A 23,387-nucleotide genomic window follows, 5' to 3' on the forward strand; every position below is an offset into this window, starting at 1 on the left:
CAGAATTTCAAAACTTCCCTGGCTCAAATGTTTGATGTTGTTAATATTTTTGCTGTAGAAAGACAAACATAAAAAATTGTGATGAAAGCCAAAATATTAGATGCTATGGATTTATATTTACTTAGTAATCCATTGTTTTGTAGAGGGGGTCAAAATGACAATTTTCACCTGAGATCTGGAGCCAAATTGCAGGTGTGTAAAATGACTTTAGAGAGATGACAGCATCATTATTTTATTTTTAAACAGAAATTGGTAGGTCTATTAGTGAAATCTGTTGACTTGATTATATGCCAACGGTGACAGATCAAAAATGGAAAAAAACGCTTCTTGTGTTTTTTGTCTCAAGTTTGCATGCCTCTAAGTATTAAATATATCTTGTTTTCCCAAACAACCCAGACATTATTCTTTAAATACAGTGAGTATCCGCTTTTTAAATTGCCTGCATTTGGGTTTTGACGATTAAAAATAGGTAAAATTCAACAATTTAGACATGGGGTCAAGGTTGGGTTCCCCATATCTATGGGACTAAACCATATAGGGCCTTAAAAATTAAGATCAAAAAAGAAAAGTTTATTAGTAATGAGAATCTATAAAGATATTAAATATATTGAATACTTTTAGAGTTACAAGCATGTAAACTTTGGACAAACAATACTTATGGCACTCAGGCAGGTATGTTCTATGCAATTGAGGTGATGAAAAAAAACCAAGATTAATTTCTTGTTTCAACTGTATTTATTATTCAGATATTCCTCTTTAAATATAAAAAGTATCAGCTATATCCAAATTGACCCTCATTTGTTTTTCGACCACTGAACTTTACCAGTTTACTCATGGAGCCATGTTAAGATCTCCATATCTCTGGGACTGAACCATCAAGGGCCTTTAAAATGCAGATACCAAAATAAATGTTTGTTAAGAATCCGAATCTAATTGGATATTGAGATATCTTTAAAGCTTCTTGAGTTATAGGTATTCAAACTTGAGACAAAAACACAAGAACTTAGTTCCCATTTTTAAACTGTTACAGTTGGCATATAATGCTACAAAGATTGCTAAAGTCAACAGATTTTACTAATAGACCTAGCAACCTCTGTGTTAAAATAAAATAGTAATGCTGAAATCTTTCTAAAGTCATTTTTACCCCCTTTAATTTGGCTCCAAATTGCAGGTGAAAATTGTAATTTTGACCCCCCTATACAAAACAATGGATTACTCAATAAATGAACATTTGTAACATTTCATATTTTGGCTTTTATCACTATTTATGTTTGTCTTTCTTGAAAATTTTAACCGGGGACCTCTGGTGGAGTAGACACGGAATGACCCAGTTCTTAATCTAATGCTCTAGGGATGAAAACATCCTTAGACAGTTTGAATCATGATCTGTATTTGTGTCCAAAATGTTCAGAAATGTAAAAAAGACCAACATTAAAATATGGGGTCAAAGTTGCGCTGGCGTGTGGAGTACATCAGAAATGGAAGGGGGCATCGATTTACTGTTGATGACTCATTGCATTGTGCTGCATCCAGTGTAGACCGAATCACTGACTATGATAGGTTCTGTTGGCCGCTCGCATCCAGTGTAGACATAGTGTTAGACAGTTTTACACATGATTTATATTTCTATCCGGTCCGTCAAGCAAGTTATACCTAATATATGGTATTGTGGAAGAAACAGTTGTCGTTCACCATGTTCAGCACGGATAAGATCAGACCGCATGTTGTGACAGCTTTTCTCTACAGTCGGGTACAACGGACATTTAACACCTTGGCCCGCGTAACAGAGAGATATCAATGTACTGACGGACCGGGTCATTGGCTCAAATGTGACTCGGACCATGTCACCCAGTTGAGATGAAACAGATTGCCTTTTTAGTGTTATGTGTCTCCCTTTGGAATAAACAATGCTCGATTTTTCAGTCTAGAAGCAGTGGCCGGCCAGAGAGATGGAGAGAGAGCCTCGTACAGAGATAAATTGCTCACATTTGAACATTACTCTTGCTTATATCCGTTTTGGGGATGCTGTCAGGCCAGATAAATTTTTATTCTAATTCAACTTGGCACGTTCCAGTGGCTGGCATAGGGCCAAATGAGGTTCCACTACATGCCCACATCTTCTGTATCTAATGTCCTGACAACACGTCAGATTTCGAGATGGCAAAATTCCTCCCGTCTACAAGTCTCAACGGTCTGGTGCGCTCTGTTTGTGGGGAAAGGTTAGGCTGAAACAGCCCTCATCAAGAACGTGTTCATAACCTCCTCCCTCCGGATCAACTCCGAATGCGTGTTAGAGATATCAAGCAGGATTATGAGACTTAATTGAAGTCAATCGCTCCGTCTAGACCCCTCCTGCTCTAACATGCGGAGGAGGCTCCTTCTTATACAGCAGTGTGTGGAAGACAGGAGATACATCAACCACATTCTAGTTGGAAGACAAGCATGATGTGTTGATCTTTTCCCCTGCCTGAGGCGCTCACGATTCTTTGCGTATATAACTGCATATCTGTAAATAAAGAACAGATACATTGCATCTGACATCGCCGAAGTGGGTCAACCCTCTTGTACAAGATCAGCCGTAATAAATGGCTGCAATGATGCCCAACTTGAAAATCATATCGAATACATACAGCCTTAAAAAGTGCTGCCCAGGATTGTTTTCACTTAAAGGAACACGCCAAATTTTTGGGACTTATTCACCATATCCCTCAGAGTTAGATAAGTCCATACATACCATTCTCATCATGCCATAACTCTGTCTGACACACCCACCGCTAGCCTAGCTTAGCACAAAGACTGGAGGTAAATGGCTCCAGCTAGCCTACTGCTCAATAAGTGACTAAATAACGCCAACATTTTCCTATTTACATGCTGTGATGTGTATAGTTACATAGTTTACTAAAAACGAAAAAATGAAAAGTTGCGATTTTCTAGACCAATATGGCTAGGAACTATACTCTCATTCCTGCGTAATAATCATGGAACTTTGCTGCCGTACCATGGGTGCAGCGGCGCAATGATTTTACACAGCGCCTGAAAATAGTCCCCAGCACACTCTGTGCAAGCAGGTTGTCACGTTGGTTATGTTGAGGCGCTGCGTAATATCATTGCGCCGCTGCATCCATGGTACGGCAGCAAAGTTCCTTGATTATTACGCAGGTAATAGTTCTTAGCCATATCGGTCTAGAAAATTGCAACTTTTCATTTTCCGTCGGTCTTAGTACACAATGTAGCTATACACATCACAACATGTAAATAAGAAAATGTTGGCGTTATTTTGTCACTTATTGAGCAGTAGGCTAGCTGGAGCCATTTACCTCCAGTCTTTGTGCTAAGCTAGGCTAGCGGTGGGTGCGTCAGACAGAGTTATGGCACACACAGAGATGAAAATGGTATGTATGGACTTATCTAACTCTGGGGGATATGGTGAATAAGCTAAAGTCCCAAAAAGTTGGCGTGTTTTTCTCAGTATTGTTAGTTTTTAAATAATTTAGCTTTTCATTATCAAAGCGGTTTTATTTCATTGCTGGGTAGTACTGGCATACTCTTAATTACATTTTCCCTGACAATATTTTAGCAATCAAGTTGTGTGTCCATTTGTTGGTTGTGTAGAAACCAACCAATTAGTAAATGAACAAATATGAACATTACAAATGACTATTTTTAATATTCCATATTCATTTAAAATATGAAGTAGCTTAGGTGTAGTAAGCCATGTAGCTTCTAGCTAACTAGTTGAATTTGAATGACAGGAAAATAAATTTAATGAATTGCAATTCAAAGAAATGCAAAACAGGGTATGTCTGTCTGTCTATCAATCGATTGGTCTATCTGTCAATCTCTCTTTCTGTTGATCTCTTTCTGTCTATCAGCCAATAGTTCTGCCTATCTGTATATATATCTATTGTTCTACATTATCTATTGTTCTGTGAATTGCTCTATAGTTCTGTCTGCATAAACACCTGCATACTTTAAAGCTTTTAAAACTTTTTTTTTTTTTCAAAACAGAGGCTTTATCAAGCCAACATACTGACTAACTTTGATTTTCTAGTTAAAAATGAGGCATTTAGTTTAAATGTAGGCATTGAATTAAACATTTTAAAGGCATTCCCAGTTCAATTCTGAATGGAGCACAATCCTAGTAGAAAGCTAGTACGTTTGTAAAGGGAGGTTGTAGTGTCTTTGCACATGCTCATTTTTATCAAAGCTAAGTCCATATTGATCTATCTATTAGAGCCACTTTTGGGGAACTACTCAAAATGCATGTCGCTAACTGCTCATTTTCAAGCGCTAAAGGCCGTGTTTTTCCGCTCAAGTCCCATCAGGTAATTCAAATTGATTTTGCATTTCCCCTCGCTCAGTATTTCATTTGCACTCACCTGTCTCACTTTGAATTGGATCAGATAAGTGTTATTTTATCTAAAGATCACTGCCTGCCTAACAGACCTCGGAGTTCTCACGTGGCGTACCTCTCACATTTTAATCAGTAAAAACATGCTACGAGCTGCTAATGCTCATAAGCAAATTCAGCGGCCCGCACTCCCCTGTTCTTTTGAATAAATTCGTTTAACATAATGGCGGTTTGCTGCATTCCCTAATGATGCGAAATGAGATGAGACCTGTGTTTATTTAACCAAAATTTACTTCATTTTCAGAGACACCCCCCTGTGCCAGCTGCCATTTTGCTGGGGAATCTGTTTCATAATCACATCCCGCTATTGCGATAAGCGTTAGCTCATGAACCGGGGAGCAAGCCACCCTCACAAACTCCCACACAGGGTTCTTGCTTCCACTGTGAAATGCATCGTCTGCCTGTACCGTTTCTTTGGCAGATTCAAGATTTGTGGAGGCAGAATGTTTTAAGGAACACACATCGGAGAATTAATTACAGAGAAAATATCCCACTTACGCATTTGCAGGCCAATTACTCACGCATATGGAAATGTTTATTTGGTTAGGTGGTTATTGGGGGTCTGAGGTTGAAATGGGTCTTTCAAACACCCTGTTTCTGTCTCTTTCACAGTATGCGGTCTGGTTGGTGCTGTGGGTCGCCTGGAATGTCTTCATCATCTGTTTCTATTTGGAAGTGGGTGACCTTTCAAAGGTAACATCTGATTTTGTACTTCTTTTGCATTGTATAATCCCTCAGTTTAAGTATCGGTGTTTTCTGTTTATGTCTAAGCTCCATAAGCATTTTATTTAGTGCTATTTTGTTGGCTTTTTAAAGAAAATGTTGCAGATCATCAACCTGCATTAGTAGTAGGTCAGGAAAGGCATGCATTGGTTCTTTTATCAGTATTTCAGAATTACAGCTGGGTCTAAAATCCTTTTCAGAGCTTGATACAATGCTTGGACTGAACGTTTTGGGGTCAGTTTGCCTAGTCATTCAACAGGTGACTAAATGAATAGTGAGATTAAATAGTTAATCTAGATTTTTCTTATATGATCTTTCTTTCTTTTTTCGCATTTTTGTCAAAGGCTTTGTCCAGATTGGATTCAGAACGATGATCAAAACATAGACCGAGTCCATCAACACCCCTAATGCTTGCACAGTCCTATAACTCTTTATAGGTCTGACATTTTATTCAGTAACATTAGGCAGTTTTGATTTATATGCTGTTGAATGTTTGATGTTCACAGTAGATTACATGTGCGCAAGCAATATTCTATCGCTTATTTCCGCTTCTTCTTCGCTTGATTTTGGATTTGGAGATTCTGTACACTATTAGAAGATGCATAACAGCACCCCCAATATACAGTGAAAACATGGATTGCCCGATAAAATATGTCAATGGCGGGGAAAGAGTTACGTGGTGGTGCATCAGTTAGCACGCCGACAGTATGCTGTGCTTTTTCATTGTAAAACCCTCTTATACACATTCAAATAAGACTTATTTGGTTGTCTTAGCTGTCATGACTGTTGTGTTTTTAAAAAGACTTACCAAGAAATTCATTATTTTCCATCCTGTTGCACTCCGTCTAGCTGTTTTTGAGTTTAAGATAGTGTTGTAACCAAGCAACCACTCACAACACCCCAGCAAACGCATAGCATCACATTAACAACCAAACAGCACACCTTAGCAATTGCATACAATAGCAACGCAATGACAACCACACAGAACACCCCGGCAACCGCATAACAATGCATTAACAACCACACAGAACATCCCAGCAACAGCATAATGACACATTAACAACCACTCAGAACACCCCAGCAACCACATATCAACACATTAGCAACCACTCAGAATGCCTTAGCAACTGCATACGTAGCAACACAATGACAACCACACAGACAACACTCTAGAAACCGCATAGCAATGCAATAACAACCATTTTGAACACCTTAGCAACTGCATGCGTAGCAACACAGTGACAACCACACACAACACCCTAGCAACCGCATAGGAACGCAATAACAACCACTCAGATCATCCCACCAACTGCACAGCAACGCAATAACAACCACTCAGAACACCCCAGCAACCGCATAGCAACACATTAACAACCACTCAGAACACACCAGCAACTGCATAGCAACACAATAACAACCACTCAGAACACCTTAGCAACCACATAGAAAAAAACAACCACTCAGAACACCTAAGCAACTGCACCACATTTAGATAACCCCAGCAACCGAATAGCAACAAAATAACAACCAATCAGAACACCACAGCAACTGCATAGCAACACAATAACAACCACTCAGAACACCTTAGCAACCTCATACGTAGCAATGCAATGACAACCACTCAGAACACCTTAGCAACTGCATAGTAATGCAATAACCACTCGGAATGCCTTAGCAACTACGATGTCTTGGCGCAAATCTACAAGACTATAGCATCTTAGCGGTGCCACTCTCACTTTTTCTTCAAAAACTGTAAACATCTAGTTCTTGCATATAGTTGTAAATCTGCAAATATCATTTTTTCCCTCCCCTCCATTTTTCCATCTTTGCCTCCTTCATTTCAGCTAATAATTTATTAAATAGTCCATTGTCTGCTCATGTGTGTAGAAATAGTGAGCAAATATGTAATTAAAATGTCAAATACTATACCCAATTAAATGGCAAACCAGCCATGAAACTTGATTACTAGATACATGGAGCACTTTACATTTTTATCCTGAAAGCTCTTTCGATTCGACATAAGCAGATGAGACCCCTACTTTTATTTTGATTCCTGTTTAATACTTAGCTGCTTCAGTTCAGTGTCAGTGCAAACTTTTATATAGACACTTCAGGCCACTGGCCATGTAACGTCGGTCTGTAATTGCAGGCCAAGAAAGTAGTTCACCCAAAAATGAAAATTATCCCAGCATTTACTCACCCTCAAGCCATCCTAGGTATATGACTTGCTTCTGTCAGCCGAACACAATCAGAGTTACATTAAATAATATCCTGGCTCTTCCCAGCTTTGTAATGCCTATAAATAAAAAATAAATGCCTTCGGAAGTGAAGCGATGGGGTTTTGTGAGAAAAATATCCATATTTAAAACTTATATAAACTATAATCCTCTAACATTTTTCTTTAAAACTTCTCGGTTTAGACTTCTAATTCGTGACCGGCCTTCTTTTTTTTTGCTCAATCCTCTGCGCTTTCGCGTTCGTCAATCCTCACCTGAGCTTACACTACGCCTATGTCATACGTCAGGTCAGAGGTCACCCTTCTTCCAGAACTCGACTCTCTCATGAACATGCATATGGCCATTTCCAGAAGCCAGTGATTATAGTTTATAAAGTTTAAAATATGGATATTTTTGTTACAAAAACCCATCACTTGGCTTGTCAGACTGTACGAACATGACCCCCGTTGTAAGCCATGTCACACTGATGGATCTCAGTTGTCATCAATGTCAGATTGTACAACAGTAAAGACGGGTTAAAAACAGCTGCATTACATGTGCAATTGAAATGGTGGCTAGCAAATAGAAACAACCTCTAGCATTAAAGGTGCCATAGAATGCATTGATACAATATTTTTAATTGTTCTCTGATATCTACAGTACATAGAAGGTATGTGGGCAAAAATTCTCCAGATATGGTTTTACATGTCCATTTACAACCCTAGGATTTGTCCCTAGAATGAAATGGTCTGTTCTTGCCTTATTTGGAAGGGTCATGAATAATAATGCCGAGCTCTGCTCTGATTGGCTGTTTCACAGCAAGGCTCATTTCTGTGGCTCACACAAGTGCAGTTATTCAGCAAACACAATCGCAAACAGCACAATCGGCTCGTGAGTCGTGACAGAACACAGACCACCTGAATGACACTTTAAATAGAAAATCTCAAATGGAGATTGCTGAAATGCAGCTTACTTGTTTATTGGTGTTTTCAGATAATTCGCATGCGCCAGAGAGATGGTTGCCAGATTGCACATTTTAAGTAAAACACCGGATAGAATATGTGTTCTTTTAACAGAAAAGCTCTGATTTGGGGATTTAAATTACTGAAATCTGGCAACTGCAAGCACGAACGCTCCTCTACCACCCAATTCTGAGTGTCAGGATTCCAAAATTGACCCATTCTTCCTGCTGATGCTTCACGTCTTATTGACTGTATTCAGTTTTGTCTCCTTAAACGCTCGTTTTTTTGGGTCGACAGCTTATAAAAACTTATTTCTGTGTTTTTTTAGCTTGTTTGCTGTACACTTTGTGACATATCAGCTTTTAGACATTGTTCTGTTTTTTGTTATAAGTCCGAAATGACAAGGAGGCAGCCTCATGCAATGCAAAGTCAATGCAAGTCCCGGTGTGGGCGTGGCCTAAATGCGCTCTGTCTCTATGCCTGTTGACAGTTCTGTTCTGTGGGAAGGGTATGACAAATGCTCACATCCCCTACACAGTCTGGAACATAACATTTATATCCACTATCTTCCGTTTCACTATATTGTCCTCATCTTCACAATACCTGCAGAAGTTAAGATGATTCAGCTGTGCAGGTCCACGTTAATACTGCTTGGCCTTGAACATGGGCTGGTAGGCTATATGCAAATTTGAGGAGGCGTAAATATCAATGCAAGACTTACATATGAAGGAGGTGGTGTTTGAGGCTCATGGTATGTTAGTTCCATGTACAGAACTCTTATTATTCAACTATGCCAAGGTAAATACAGTTTTCCATTCTATGGGACCTTTAATGTTGGTCATGGCTTGTTTTGAAAAAAAAAAAAAAAAGTCACACTGCAGGACCGTGCTTCCAATCTTCTGACACTGGCAGAATTTCATTGAGGGTCAAATTTGATCGCAATGGTCATTAATCGACTGTTTGTAAAACTAGCAATCAAAGACTACAGATTTTTGACTAGGATCAGAATTTGTCTTAGACGACCAAATCATGGCTTAAATCGTACAGTATGTACCCGTTTTTGGTCTCCAGAGGATATATGTGCTATACCATGCTTTTGCGTATTTGTATTACATCAGTGGTCAACAGATTTTCGAAGCACTGCAGGGCATCGAGGCAAGTGTTTTGAGGTATAAGGTGGACAGAAGTGATGTAGTGTATTGCTGATGATAAAAACGCAAATGTCTGCACTCCTTTCCTCAGGCACAGATCTGTAATGGAGATTGATCCTTTAATCTTTAAATCACCTAGAAATGTCTGGCAGTCAATCTGGTCTTCTGGTTGATATGTCATTAACGTGCAATCTTATCAAGCATCTCAGATGACAGAATGAACATTTCACTTTAGATCTGCTTTGCAAGCTAGGGTGTCAAAGATGTCAGACGGATCGCCGGCTTCAGCTATCATTTCTCTGTTATAGCCTCTCGTGCCATCAGGCTCTGATGTGTCACACATCAAGGTTTTTATATTAGTGGAGCCATGGCTTACAAGATCAGGATAGCAAAGAGGATTATTTTAGGTTGGATTCCTTGTTGTAAGACTTTTTATTTTTTTTACACGTTTGTCCTTTTTGTTAAGGAGGGCATGAGACCATCACCTTGCATTAACATATTTCTTGTGTCTGTGTGGTATCTGGATATTCTTTAGTTGCACCTTGGATTCCATCTGAGTCTTAGTTTAGTCTTAGTAAAAAAAACACAGTTAGGGATGTTAATAGGAATTAGAAGTGAGGAAAAGGAAAATATAAGCCGGTAGAGAGATTCGAGTGAGGATTTATCGAAAGAAACGTAGTCTAGTGGAATAATTCATGGGATATTGTTCATTAAATCCAGTGACCATATCACAAGGCCAGTGTCTGTTGTGAGAAAAGAATAGAAAATAGATGGAACCTCTACTGAAAGTGAATGATTTGAAATGTCGCATCAACTCGCATATATTGCTCCTCACGGGAGACTCCAATCACAATAGATTCCAATAGAGATGCTGCTAAGCGAATGCTGAAATTTCCCTCTCCCTTTTGCTTCATAAATATTTAACTTCTTAGTTTACCCAAGGAATGAAAATTCTGTCAACATGACCCTCAAGTCGTTCCAAATCTGCTAGGATGTGGTATATTTATATATCATTTTAGTATTATTTAAATTATTATACTATGTATTCATATTTTGTTTTTATATTTTCAACTTTAGTTTAAGGGTGTGTTCACACTTGGCATGCTTGTTTCAATTAAAATGAACCCTGGTGCGACCGCTGAAAAGATGGGCCTCTGTCCGCTTCCAAGCGAATTCTGGTGCGGTTCGAATGAACTGTGAACGCAACACGGACCAAAGACATGTGAATGAACCAAAAATGGGACACGTTTTTTCGTCATAGTTGTCGATGTTACCCATCACAGTTCGGCACAGGCATCAGAACCGCGACTCCTTGCAGCAGATGTTCGTTCGTTTGGGATTCCTGCCAGTGTTTTGACTCCTTTACACATTTTATAAGCTCTTCACAAGTTCTCAGCTGGTCAAAATACCATCATATGTAGGCTATGCACATACAATGCATATTTCCATATTTCCATCTCGAAATAAAGGGGAGAGCACAACCTAACGCTTTTTGACTTTCTCAGTTTGTGTAAATCCGCTTGGGGTTCAGAGTATTCCCACATTAACTGCACACATGTCTACAATTATGTGGTTTAGTTTCATTAATACAGTTTATACTTTTTTCTTGATTTATCCCGAAAGAATGGACGTGAAATGTGACAACATGCCCCGTAGGTGGGGTACATTGTAACATGTGGTGGGGCACAATGTAACATGACCAAATAACAGCTTAAAATGTTACCTGATATTACCAAGTACCAAGACAAACTAAAATATTTTGTCAACAAAATACAATTATTAACTTTTTAAAATAAAATAATGGCATTTTTTAATCGTTAAAAATATACTCATTTTTGAGTTTGACAACAAACACATCGCTAAATACAGCTATACAGCATAGTTCAAAACATATTAATAATTAATAATTTCTGAACATTAACTCTCAGTCATTATTCACCTTTTTCTCATGGTTTCTCTAAAGAATTCATAAAAGTATAGAATATAATGGCATATTTCTAATAGGGGCTCATTGTAACGCAGTGTTACAACACACCCCATCTGCGCAACTGGGATTTAAATCGCGGCTCATGTCTTCTGCTGGTATGATCAGCATTAAAGAACATCTCAACTGTTTAATAACAGATATAAGATGAAAATAATATCAGATTTGTCTTATTTGAAATAAACACAAAAAACGTATGATGAAACGAGATGAAAACTAAACTTAAGTAGGAAATTTACTTTTGCTATGGTTAAATACATGTTCAGTAATATCTTCCAGAGGTTTTTTAATTTTGGTGCTATTTTTAAATAATGTTGATATGGCAACTAGTACACTAAGTTTTGTCATTCTGGCATGTGTGGAAAGGGTTAAAACATGCGTGTTACAACTAAGCCCACGTTAGGTTGTGCCCCGCGCTCCCTTACGTCATAAAAGCCGACCAATCTGTTTGTGAACATAACCCTATGCCTTGAGGTTCAGTGTTAAAATGCGAACGCTATGCGAACCAGGACTAAATTGTTTTTTGTTTGTTTTTTTGGGGGTGGGGGTCTGGACTAAACGAACCAAGCGAACCAAACTACACCCTTAGTTTTTGTGATTGTGTGTAGCGCATTTGTAATTTTTTAGTTTAGTGCTTCTGTCATGTGTATGTTCTGTTTAGTTCATTTTCTGTCTTGTCTCCATTAGTAAATCTCCGTCCAGCCATGCCTGTTTAGTATCCTCCTTTACCATGTGTATTTATTCTCCCTGTTCTGTTCAGTCCCTTGTTGGTTATTGTTTGTGTGAACGTGGTCTATGTCTGCTTAGTTTGTTATTTGATTAAATGAACCTGGTAATTCTCACCATTTCCTTCATCATGCGCCTTTCTCAACCACTGATCCGTGACAGCTTCTGCTTATTTCAGGTAGTTGATCTTTTTTATTTTTTTATTTTTTAAGTTTGTCATTTATCTTATATATCATTGATTCTTAAGAATGTCAACACAATAAAAATACTTAAAAAGTTACATCTAAGGGAAATTTGTTTACTCAGGACATTCATTGCTTATTCTTTTAAATCATTTCTTTAGTATTTTTTTAAAAGCACACTCTATACTTGGAAACACATGTAATTTAACCTGTCCTCAACAAAAGGGCACGATGTAAAACTGTCAAACAAAGCGTTTAAAAATGCAACAAATTAAAAAATACACAGTTACATTAAAAGGCGGAGATCTTTAAGATATCAAACAATACAACAAGTAAATATTGAATTACATTTTCCATTAAAAAATAGCTATAAAAGTTGTGTCCTCACTTTGCGTCAACTCCATCAGGATTTCCTGCTCATTGTGGATCTACAAAAATGCACATTTTTAATAATGTAGTGTTAGTTTATATTTTTTAACATCTAAAACATATTTTGTCCATCATCTCAAGAATCAGTGATTTATATTTTACCTTATTTCAGAATTATGTCATTTAACAAAAACAATTTTTAAGTTAACAATAACAACACTGGTCCAAAGAACCTTGGACCACCTTGACTTTCATTTTATGGACAAATAAAAATCCTTTTGCTGTCTTCTTCTGAAGATGAGTAAATAATAACAGAATTTTCATTTTGGCGTGGACTTTCCCTTTTTAAGACTTTTTATAGTGATCAGATCCTATTCAGTGCTTGTGTTCACAGAACGAGACTATAAAGTGAGGCCCAGTTGATATGCTGCAGCTTCGGTGCTGTTGGTCCGCTGGATTGGCAGTCCTGATGTGTCTTTCTGAAGCTCATCGTCAGAGGGGCTGGCAGCCTGTCACTGCTACAGCTTTGTGGGAAAAATCGAGAGCCTCCACAACCCTCCCGAGAAGCTCTCTGTGAGTCTTCATTGCTGTTCAACGCCCTCTTCGTTTTTTAACTGGAGAATTCGCACAGCTTCACATCCCACAAGGGATCTCGTCAGTCGTTGTCAGCTGGAGAAGAAAGTCACTTCGGTATCCTTGATGTCTTCACGGTCTCCTTCGGAATAGAGAGACCTTGAAGAGGCAAACAAATGGAGTTTGTGGATCCGCCTCGCAGAATCCGCTCCCTAAGTCATCAGCGCAACTTTAATTAGTTAGAAAAGTTATAGGATATTATTTAGCATAATTTATTTCCTTGTGACAGTGCAGCTCATGATTTATTAATTTGGGTGTGATGTGTTTAACCAACAGAGAATCTGTTGAGACCAGCACAGGCAATTAGATTTAGATCACACAGAAACAAATGAAGATAAATACAAGAGGCAATTTCCAGTCTCTCTGGTTTTTTTTAGGTCACACAGGACTCACTATATGTCAAGACTCGTTTTGTTACTTATATCAGTAGGAAGTAAAGGTGCAGGAATAGGCATTTTAAGAGCACTTTCGATGCAGAAACTGTTCCAAAAGATATCTAAATCAGAGATTGTCTTATTATTCGGAGATGAGAGGGTCAGTGGCTCTTACCATTGGAAAAAGGGTAACGGCCAACATTATGTGAAGCACCTCACGACCAATTCATACGTATTTTACGAGATGGCTAATTCGTACGAATTTATACCACCTCACTCGGACGAATTTGTACTAAACCCTAGTGATGGGTAGGTTTAGGGACGGGGTTTGAGGTAGGTCGAATTCATACAATTTTGGCAACTCTTCAAATACGATTTAGCAAAAATGTGCCTCCTTGTAAAATATGTACAAATTGCTGTGAGATCGGGTTGCCCTATCATATAATGGCAGTGATGTCAGTGGCCAGCGTTGTTTGAGTCAGTTAGAGTTTACGTAACAGAGTTTCTTGTGGATTAGCGCGTTCGTCTTATGAAAAATTATTTGGTGTATATCGCTAGTAAGCGAACAGTAGGACTGCAATGTTTGTGTAATGAGCGGTAAATAGAGTATGAATTGCTCTATTAGCTGGAGATTATTGGTCACTACAATGTGCATTAATACTTAGGACAAAACTACAGCTGCCCACTCTGCTCCAACTGACCACTTTCTTCATCCTCGAGTCCCTTGCATTGATTACTCTGTTCGAAACCATTTGGCTGAGGCACAGAGTGGATGTGAGCCCAATCATTGCTTGTCAGGACTAACAGATACATGATCTATTATCAACTTATTATCGAATGCCGAAATCGGAAAAAGGTCACTTTGGTACATTGGGCAGGCTATAATATAAAATAATAATAATTAAAATCAGGGTAGTGGGCTAAATCAGTTGCCAGGCCACCAGAAATTCCCCTGATGCACAGTAAAAGTAAAAGTTGTAAAATTTGCTTCAATTTTTAAGTACAATCAACTTGGATGTTTAAATCATTTCTTAATTTACATTCAATGTAACTTAAATTACATTAAACATAAACATTAAATTGAATCTTGCATAAAAAGTTGAAAAATTATCCTAACTTATTGATCAAATCATTTTTTACAGTGTGGCCTGTCTGGGCCTGTGCTGTTATTTTAAACTTTCTATTCATCAAAGAATCCTGAAAAAAACTAAAAACTAAAATATTAAGCAGCACAGCTGTTTTCAACATGGATAATAAGAAAGGTTTCTTGAGCAGCAAATCAGAATATTAGAATGATTTCTGAAGTAATGATGCTGAAAATGCAGCTTTACCATTCCAGGAATAAATTACATTTTAAAATATATTCAAATAGACAGTTCTTTTAAATTGCAATACTTTTTTAGGTAATTGAATTTTTGAACAAATAAATGCAGCCTTGGTGAACATAAAAGACTATTTTAAAACACACAAAAAAAATATTACTGACCCCAAACTTTTGAACAGTAGTGTGGTTTTGTGGGTTAGATTATGATTGATATTTGAGGTAGTGGGTCCAAAGTACTGTATGTGTGCAAGCATTTCCTGTTAATCCACATATTTTTATAAATCTTAATGTGAATATTCAGGAGGTTATTGTCTGTCACAACCCCACCCCCCCTATCTCCGAGTCCACATGTGCATGTTTGGAATGGGATTTGGAAGCCATTACTTGAGAATAGTGGTGTTGAGCAAAAGTGACAGCTGAGATTTTAAGGAGGTGGCCAAAGTAAATAGCACAGCAGCCTCCATCCAGTCCACTAGTTTATAAGCAAACACAGACAGTCTGGCGAGAGACGAGAGTTGCCTATTGCACCTCGCTTTGCAATCTGAAAGAGGCTCCCATCACCACTACCCCATCCCTGAGGATAGATTGCGTGCTTGCCTTGCTGCTTAGGATCTAGTTTAGTAAGCTCTGTTGTGTATTATGAGCTACCTGCATTCATATTGACTATTTAACATTGTTTATACATGCAAAAGTTTCATTTTTAAGAAAGAATCTGTTAATATTAGTCATGTACTTGAATTTGAAGATAAATTCTCTGAAAATACAAAATATTATTGTGATATGATTATTTTACACAGTTTTGCTTCTCAAGCTATTCTGTTTTAAATAAATGCTGTTCTTTTAAATGTTCTATTCATCAAAGAATCCTGAAAGTAAATGTATCACAGTTTCCACTATAATATATTAAGCAGCATAACTGTTTCAACATTGATAATAAGAAATGTTTCTTGTGCAGCAAATCAGCATATTAGAATGATTTATGAAGGATTGTGTGAGACTGGAACAAAGATGGAATAAATTAAATTTTAAAATACATTGAAATAACAAACTTTGAGCTGAGCTGTACTTATGGTTTTTACATCAAAATATGTCCTAATTTAGAAATAAAAAGCATTTTTTCTATACTGATATTACACCTCTGGCTTGAATGCTCTGTTTCAAGGGGCGTGTCTGATGTGAGAAAATGCCCATTGTTGTGATTGGCTGACATCTTTGCATTTGAAATGAGTATTAGATTATTGAGGTAACCATAGAGGTAACCGTTCCCCGTATGACGACATACAGGGAAGATTCCAGATCAGCTCGTCTGAGCTCTCATTTTCTCAAAGGCAGAGCAGGACACCCAGAATCTTTAGCCACTTGGTGACCATATACAGGCTAGGGGAACTCATATTAATGTTAAAAAACCTCATAAAATGAAAATTTCATGCCATGGGACCTTTAAAAGTGTAATAATATTTCACAAAACTTCCTATTTTTGATCACATAAATGCTGATTTGAAACTTTAAAGTGCCCCCTATTATGCTATTTTAAAATGTCCTAATTTTGTTTTGGATGTCTCCTATAACAGGTTAACATGCATCAAAAGTAAAAAAACACTTTCATTTTCTCATAATATACATTGCACATCACCACATTGTTCAATGATTCGCAAACGACTCGTTGGATGAAGCGGTCTCTATAAATCCCTCCTTTCCGCAAGCTACTCTGCTCTGATTGGCCAGATGGCCCAGTCTGTTACGATTGGTCTACCGCTTGTCGGAAGCTAACGCCCATTAACAGAACTGTACTTCAGCTCAGGAGGCTTCCTCAGTCCTCAGCGATTGTACAAACTGTAAAGACCGTAAAGATGCCGTCGATTTTACCATATCAATCCGAGCGCGAGTACGATGATGAAACATTGGAAGAACTATTTATTCAACCCGAACCTCCATCACAAAGACACTTGAGCAGGACATTTCTCAGTGATACGCTACTCAGTTTGAGGTACATTATGAGATGTTGCAACTGTAATTCTCACTATCAGCATTAACAAGTGTACATCCATCAACAAACCCATGTGTGTGTATATTTCTAATTTATTGCGGTGCACATGTGGGAACTGTATCAATAACGGCACATACGTTAGCCGAGCACTAACTTGAATGACTGATGTAACATTAAAGTTTGCAAAACTAATCTCACTCCATCCTTTATCATTACTCAAAGTATTAAGAACGACAAACAATCCGCATTAATAGACACAGTTTTAGATAATAGTGGGCACACAGCTGCTTGGCAGAAGTATTTCAGTAAGACAGTAATAACATGAGTTAGCCAGTTAGCCGGAGACCTACACAATATAAAACACAAAATTATATTTTGAACACCCGGTAGAAAATATATACATCAAAAATTAATCATATGTACAGGTTGTGATTTTGAGGAGCAAGCTGGTCCATAAACTGGATACTGACCCATCTTTCCAGAGCAAGCATTTTGCAAATCCCATGTTGAACGTGTCAAGTTGTTCGCAGGCGGACAATGTACAACATAAGCGGGCATTACTGCCTATAGGCGGTTTATAGGCTTATAGGCGGTTCAGAGTCGATTCTTTCTTTTGGGAGACAATAACTTTAGTTATCGCTCACTTTCGACTTTAAAACTTTGCAGAACGATTACATTCACAAACACTGCATGAAAGGGAATATTCGAAAAACCATAATAATAACTTTAAAAAGGCACTTTAAAAAGTCTTATCGACTATTAGTGTGGCTGTCCATACTCAACCCAGTTATCCTCTAAAGCTTCCCAATGCAAATTCCTAAAACTTCAAACATGTTTGCCTGGTAGCATGAATTTATATTCATTATATTGGTATTTCACAGTTGCTGTGGAGCTGGTGATATTACTGTCAAAATAACAGCAACTTAATCCATAGAACTATGTTGCCGTGGGTTTATTTCCCCCTTACAAAGAAGGCAGCTTAAAATGCCCAGCCCTGTCAACGCACTCCGAGTCCTCATATTCAGTAAAATGTTGGAAGTCTGAAAAACTGTCAGGGGTTGAAAGTGATAAGGTGATTTATAGTCAATTTCACTGGGAGCTGGTGGGGAAAAGCTGGGCCTGTCAGCCCTGGCTTCTCAAAACAAATGACTTCGAGCCCATCCACTGGCTCAATAAGGCTATCATTCCCCATCAGGACACATCACTGCCACTTGGCCATGGAGAGAGGAGATGCTTGGGAAGGTATTTGGGGTGCAGGTGAGTCAGTGCTACACTTGTGTGGGGCTGCCCGCTCGAATGCGGCTCTTTGGCTGACAGTAAAGCTCATAGAGATAATTGTTTGCCTCTCAGAATGCAGCACTGTGACCACAACACATATTTTCCCTAATAGGATAACATAATGACATGGTCTTTGGGTTTGACAGTACTTGCTTTATTTGTTACTGGATTTTAAAGTGGAAACCACTAGCTTGTTTGAATAAGAATGGGGAAGTTATACAAATAGAGATGTTTTTTTTCTTTCCTATTAATCATTAATGCCAGTTGTTTAGTTGTTTGTTATTTGTATTCTTAAGTGGAGCTCAACCGAACCTGCTTGACGCATGAGAACAAATTTCAAAGCTCAAACTTGTTGCGTAACACAAAAATGAACCTCATTGGTTCTTGCAGAAGCTCAAACTTGATGCATAAAATATGAGAATGAACCTCATTGGTTCTTGAGGAAGCGCAAACGTGCTGCATAACACAAGAATGAACCTCATTGGTTCTTGCAGAAGTTAAAATGTGATGCGTAACACACAAATTAACCTCATTGGTTCTTGCATAAGCTCAAACGTGATGCGTAACACAAAAATGAACCTCATTGGTTCTTGCATAAGCTCAAACGTGATGCGTAACACATGAGAATGAACCTCATTGGTTCTTGAGGAAGCTCAAACATGCTGTTTAACACAAGAATGAACCTCATTGGTTCTTGCAGAAGTTCAAACTTGATGCGTTACACACAAATTAATCTTATTGGTTGTTGCAGAAGTTCAAACGTGATGCGTAACATGTGAATGAACCTCATTGGTTCTTGCGGGAGCTCGAACTTGATGCGTAACACACGAGAATGAACCTCATTGGTTCTTGAGGAAGCTCAAACGTGATGCGTAAAACATGAGAATGAATGTTTTTGGTTCTTGCAGAAGCTCAAACGTGCTGCGTAACACACGAGAATGAACCTCATTGGTTCTTGCGGAAGCTCAATCATGATGTGTAAAACACAAATTAACCTCATTGGTTCTTGAGGAAGGTCAAACGTGATGCATAACACATATGAATGAACCTCATTGGTTCTTGAGGAAGCTCAAACGTGATGCGTAAAACATGAGAATGAATGTTATTGGTTCTTGCAGAAGCTCAAACGTGCTGCGTAACACACGAGAATGAACCTCATTGGTTCTTGCGGAAGCTCAATCATGATGTGTAAAACACAAATTAACCTCATTGGTTCTTGAGGAAGGTCAAACGTGATGCATAACACATATGAATGAACCTCATTGGTTCTTGAGGAAGCTCAAACATGCTGTTTAACACAAGAATGAACCTCATTGGTTCTTGCAGAAGTTCAAACGTGATGCGTTACACACAAATTAATCTCATTTGTTGTTGCAGAAGCTCAAACGTGATGCGTAACATGTGAATGAACCTCATTGGTTCTTGCGGGAGCTCGAACTTGATGCGTAAAACATGAGAATTAACCTCATTGGTTCTTGAGGAACCTCAAACGTGCTGCGTAACACACAAATTAACCTCATTGGTTCTTGCAGAAGGTCAAACGTGATGCATAACATATGAATTAACCTCATTGGTTCTTGCGGAAGCTCAAACGTGATGTGTAAAACACAAATTAACCTCATTGGTTATTGAGTAAGGTCAAACGTGATGCATAACACATGAGAAATGAACCTCATTGGTTCTTGCAGAAGGTCAAACGTGATGCATAACATATGAATGAACCTCATTGGTTCTTGCAGAAGCTCAAACGTGCTGCTTAACACACAAATTAACCTCATTGGTTCTTGCAGAAGGTCAAACGTGATGCATAACATATGAATGAACCTCATTGGTTCTTGCAGAAGTTTAAACGTGATGCGTAACACATGAGAATGAACCTCATTGGTTCTTGAGGAAGCTCAAACGTGCTGCTTAACACACAAATGAACCTCATTGGTTCTTGCAGAAGGTCAAACGTGATGCATAACATATGAATGAACCTCATTGGTTCTTGCAGAAGCTCAAACATGATGCGTAACACATATGAATGAACCTCATTGGTTCTTGCAGGAGCTCAAACGTGATGCGTAACACATGAGAATGAACCCCATTGGTTCTTGAGGAAGCTCAAACGTGCTGCGTAACACACAAATGAACCTCATTGGTTCTTGCAGAAGGTCAAACGTGATGCATAACATATGAATGAACCTCATTGGTTCTTGCAGAAGCTCAAACGTGATGCGTGACGCATGAGAATGAACCTCATTGGTTCTTGCACGTCAAGCAAACAAGCTTGAGCTTCCATTTACCACATCTGTGTGAGTTGATGAATGTTTATATGTGAATAAAAGCCTAAATGCAATCTGTTCATCATATAAAGTGATCGAGTGTCTTCAGAAAATGTTGGATTAAACCGCTCAATTCATATGGAGGGAATTCTTACGGATTTGGAATGATATGAGGGTGAGTGAGTAATGTTTTTGAAAGAAGTCTCTTATGTTCACCAAAGCTGCATGTATTTATTTTGCAAAATACAGTAAAAATAGTAATATTGTTGAATATTATTACAGTTTTCTATTTTAATATAAATGTTTTATACTCCTGTTATGGCAAAGCTGAATTTTCAGCATCATTTCTAGTGTCACATGATCATTTAGAAATCAATATGTTAAAATGCTGCTCAAGAACCATTTTTTATTATTTTCGATGTTAAAAACAGTTGTGCTGCTTGAAAGCGTTTATGGAAACTGTGATGCATTTTGTTCAGGATTTTTTGATGAATAGAAAGTTCAATAGAACAGCATTTATTTGATATAGAACTCTTTTGTAACATCACTGGGCTTGAGTTTTTTTCTCATTTTATTATATTTAACTCACTCTAATGATGTGCTAAATAACTTACTAAAGCAATTTGAACCTTTTGTTCTTGAGCTCTAATTCTAGCCTTGGGACACATGTTGCTTAAAGGGTTAGTTCACCCCAAAAAGAAAATTATGAGTCATGAATTACTTACCCTCATGTCGTTTGACACTCGTAAGACCTCCGTTCATCTTCGGAACACAAATGAAGATATTTTAGTTGAAATCTGATGGCTCTGAAAGGCCTCCATTGGCACAATGGCACTTTAAAGACCCTTAAAAGGTACTAAAGACGTCGTTACAAAGTCCATCTCACTACAGTGGTTCTAAAATAACTTTATGAATCGGCGAGAATAGTTTTTGTGCGCAAAAAAAAACCCTAAATAACGACTTACATAGTGATGACGATTTCAAAACAAGGCATCATGAAGCTTCGAAGCGTTATGAATCAGTGAGCCGAATCATGATTCGGATCGCGTGTCAAACCGCCAAACTGCTGAAATTTGGCGATTCAAACCGCTGATTCGACTCGCTGATTCATAACGCTTCGAAGCTTCATGATGCCTTGTTTTGAAATCGTCATCACTATGTAAGTCGTTATTTAGGGGTTTTTTGCGCACAAAAACTATTCTCGCCGATTCATAAAGTTATTTTAGAACCACTGTAGTGAGATGGACTTTGTAACAACGTCTTTAGTACCTTTTAAGGGTCTTGAGAGTGTAAAGTGCATTGTGCCAATGGAGGCCTTTCAGAGCCATCAGATTTCAAGTAAAATATCTTCATTTCTGTTCCGAAGATGAACGGAGGTCTTACGGGTGTCGAACGACATGAGGGTAAGTAATTAATGACAGAATTTTCATTTTTGGGTGAACTAACCCTTTAAATAACACATCCAGATCTATTACAGCAATGTTTTTCTTTTGAAAAATCAATCGATTTTAAATTCCATCAGCATTAATATCAAATCAAATGGCTTGACGCGTGTAGTTTTCTCACCTTCATTGAGGTTTCCTAGTGAAATAGGAAGAAATTGAGGACTCGTGGATGAGGCGTCAATATTTTTAGTTCATTTTCCCAGAATAGAAAGACTACATTTTAATTGACGTATCTGCTAAAAGTGTATTTTTAGTTCACACTCATGGACTAAAAGCCACAAAGCTCTCATTAGATTTTGTTGGATTTGGAGCGGTTCTGGGTTAATGTGAAGGGTGAGAACAGGGTGACAGCCCAATCTTATTTCTGATGAACATGGAGCTCTTAGGGCTTCCTGTGTTATTAAAAATGACAATGAAAGCTCCCCTTTCAATGTGCCACTAATGCGCCAGTCAGATGTTCGCTATGTGTGCAGGGGGTCTTACCTCTGTGTCTGAAATGGAGAACTCCATTTTCCACACTGTCAGTTCATTTGTTGGGACTACATTTAGATCCGGCCTCACTTGCACACAGGGCCACCGTTCGCACGGTGTAGCGCTCATCCTAATCAACATGCTTTTGAAAGCCAAACCATTCTCATTGTTTGCTTCAGTACTCCGAGTTTAGTTCATCATTTTGTCCATTCGTCGTTTGGCAGTGTTCTTGAGGGGAAAGTCTGTTCATTAAAGATTCTTTTCTGTGGTTTTGGAAGCCACTGCCATCAATCACGTCTAGGCAGGGGGCCTCGGTTTGGGTCCCATTGCGCTCTTTGTGAAGTAAGCGTGTCATCCTCAATGTCACTCAGCGCAACACAAACAAACACGCACAAATTCTCTGAAAAATCCACAGAACTCCTCAGAGCAGAGAATACACTCCCATTATTCGCCCACACTGACAATCAGATGTTGTATTTCAGCAGGGTTGAGTCATAAGTGATAATACTCAATGCACTATTGGCAGTTGCTGGGGAATACCTGAACTATGAAATGAGCATTGAAATGAGTACTAAACTGAAGCGTATTATCATATTCATAGTTATGCATATATTTTGTTGTTGTTTTAAGCCAGGGGAATTTTAACATTCAGGCAAATACTGCAATTCATTTTCTTGAGGCAGTATTTTTGTATTGTCTTTTAAGTAAATATACGAATATTTATGCTGGTGTACCCAACCAGCTTCTTTACTAGCTTAACCAGCACATATCACATTTTTACTTTTGCTATTTTATGTATTTGCTAAAAAATAAAATGTTGACTTACATTCACTTTTTATTTATGGTTTATATGGCTCATCTTTTTCAAAAATTACTTCAGCGAT

The 23,387-nt window shown here is 38.2% G+C and overlaps 1 protein-coding gene across 2 annotated transcripts in view; it reads left to right on the forward strand.

Moving 5' to 3' along the window:
- The window catches only part of nkain2 (sodium/potassium transporting ATPase interacting 2), a gene marked incomplete at its 3' end in the record, with an annotated part of 246,288 nt that overhangs the window by 95,977 nt on the left and 126,924 nt on the right, over positions 1-23,387 (forward strand). For both annotated transcript variants that reach the window (XM_079830960.1, XM_079830961.1), the window contains exon 3: positions 5,024-5,104. In XM_079830960.1, coding sequence (XP_079687086.1) covers positions 5,024-5,104 — 81 coding nt within the window. The remainder of the gene's footprint in view (positions 1-5,023; positions 5,105-23,387) is intronic.

Source organism: Gobio gobio (genome assembly GCF_949357685.1).
Source record: "Gobio gobio genome assembly, chromosome: 12".
NCBI classification, from domain to species: domain Eukaryota; kingdom Metazoa; phylum Chordata; class Actinopteri; order Cypriniformes; family Gobionidae; genus Gobio; species Gobio gobio.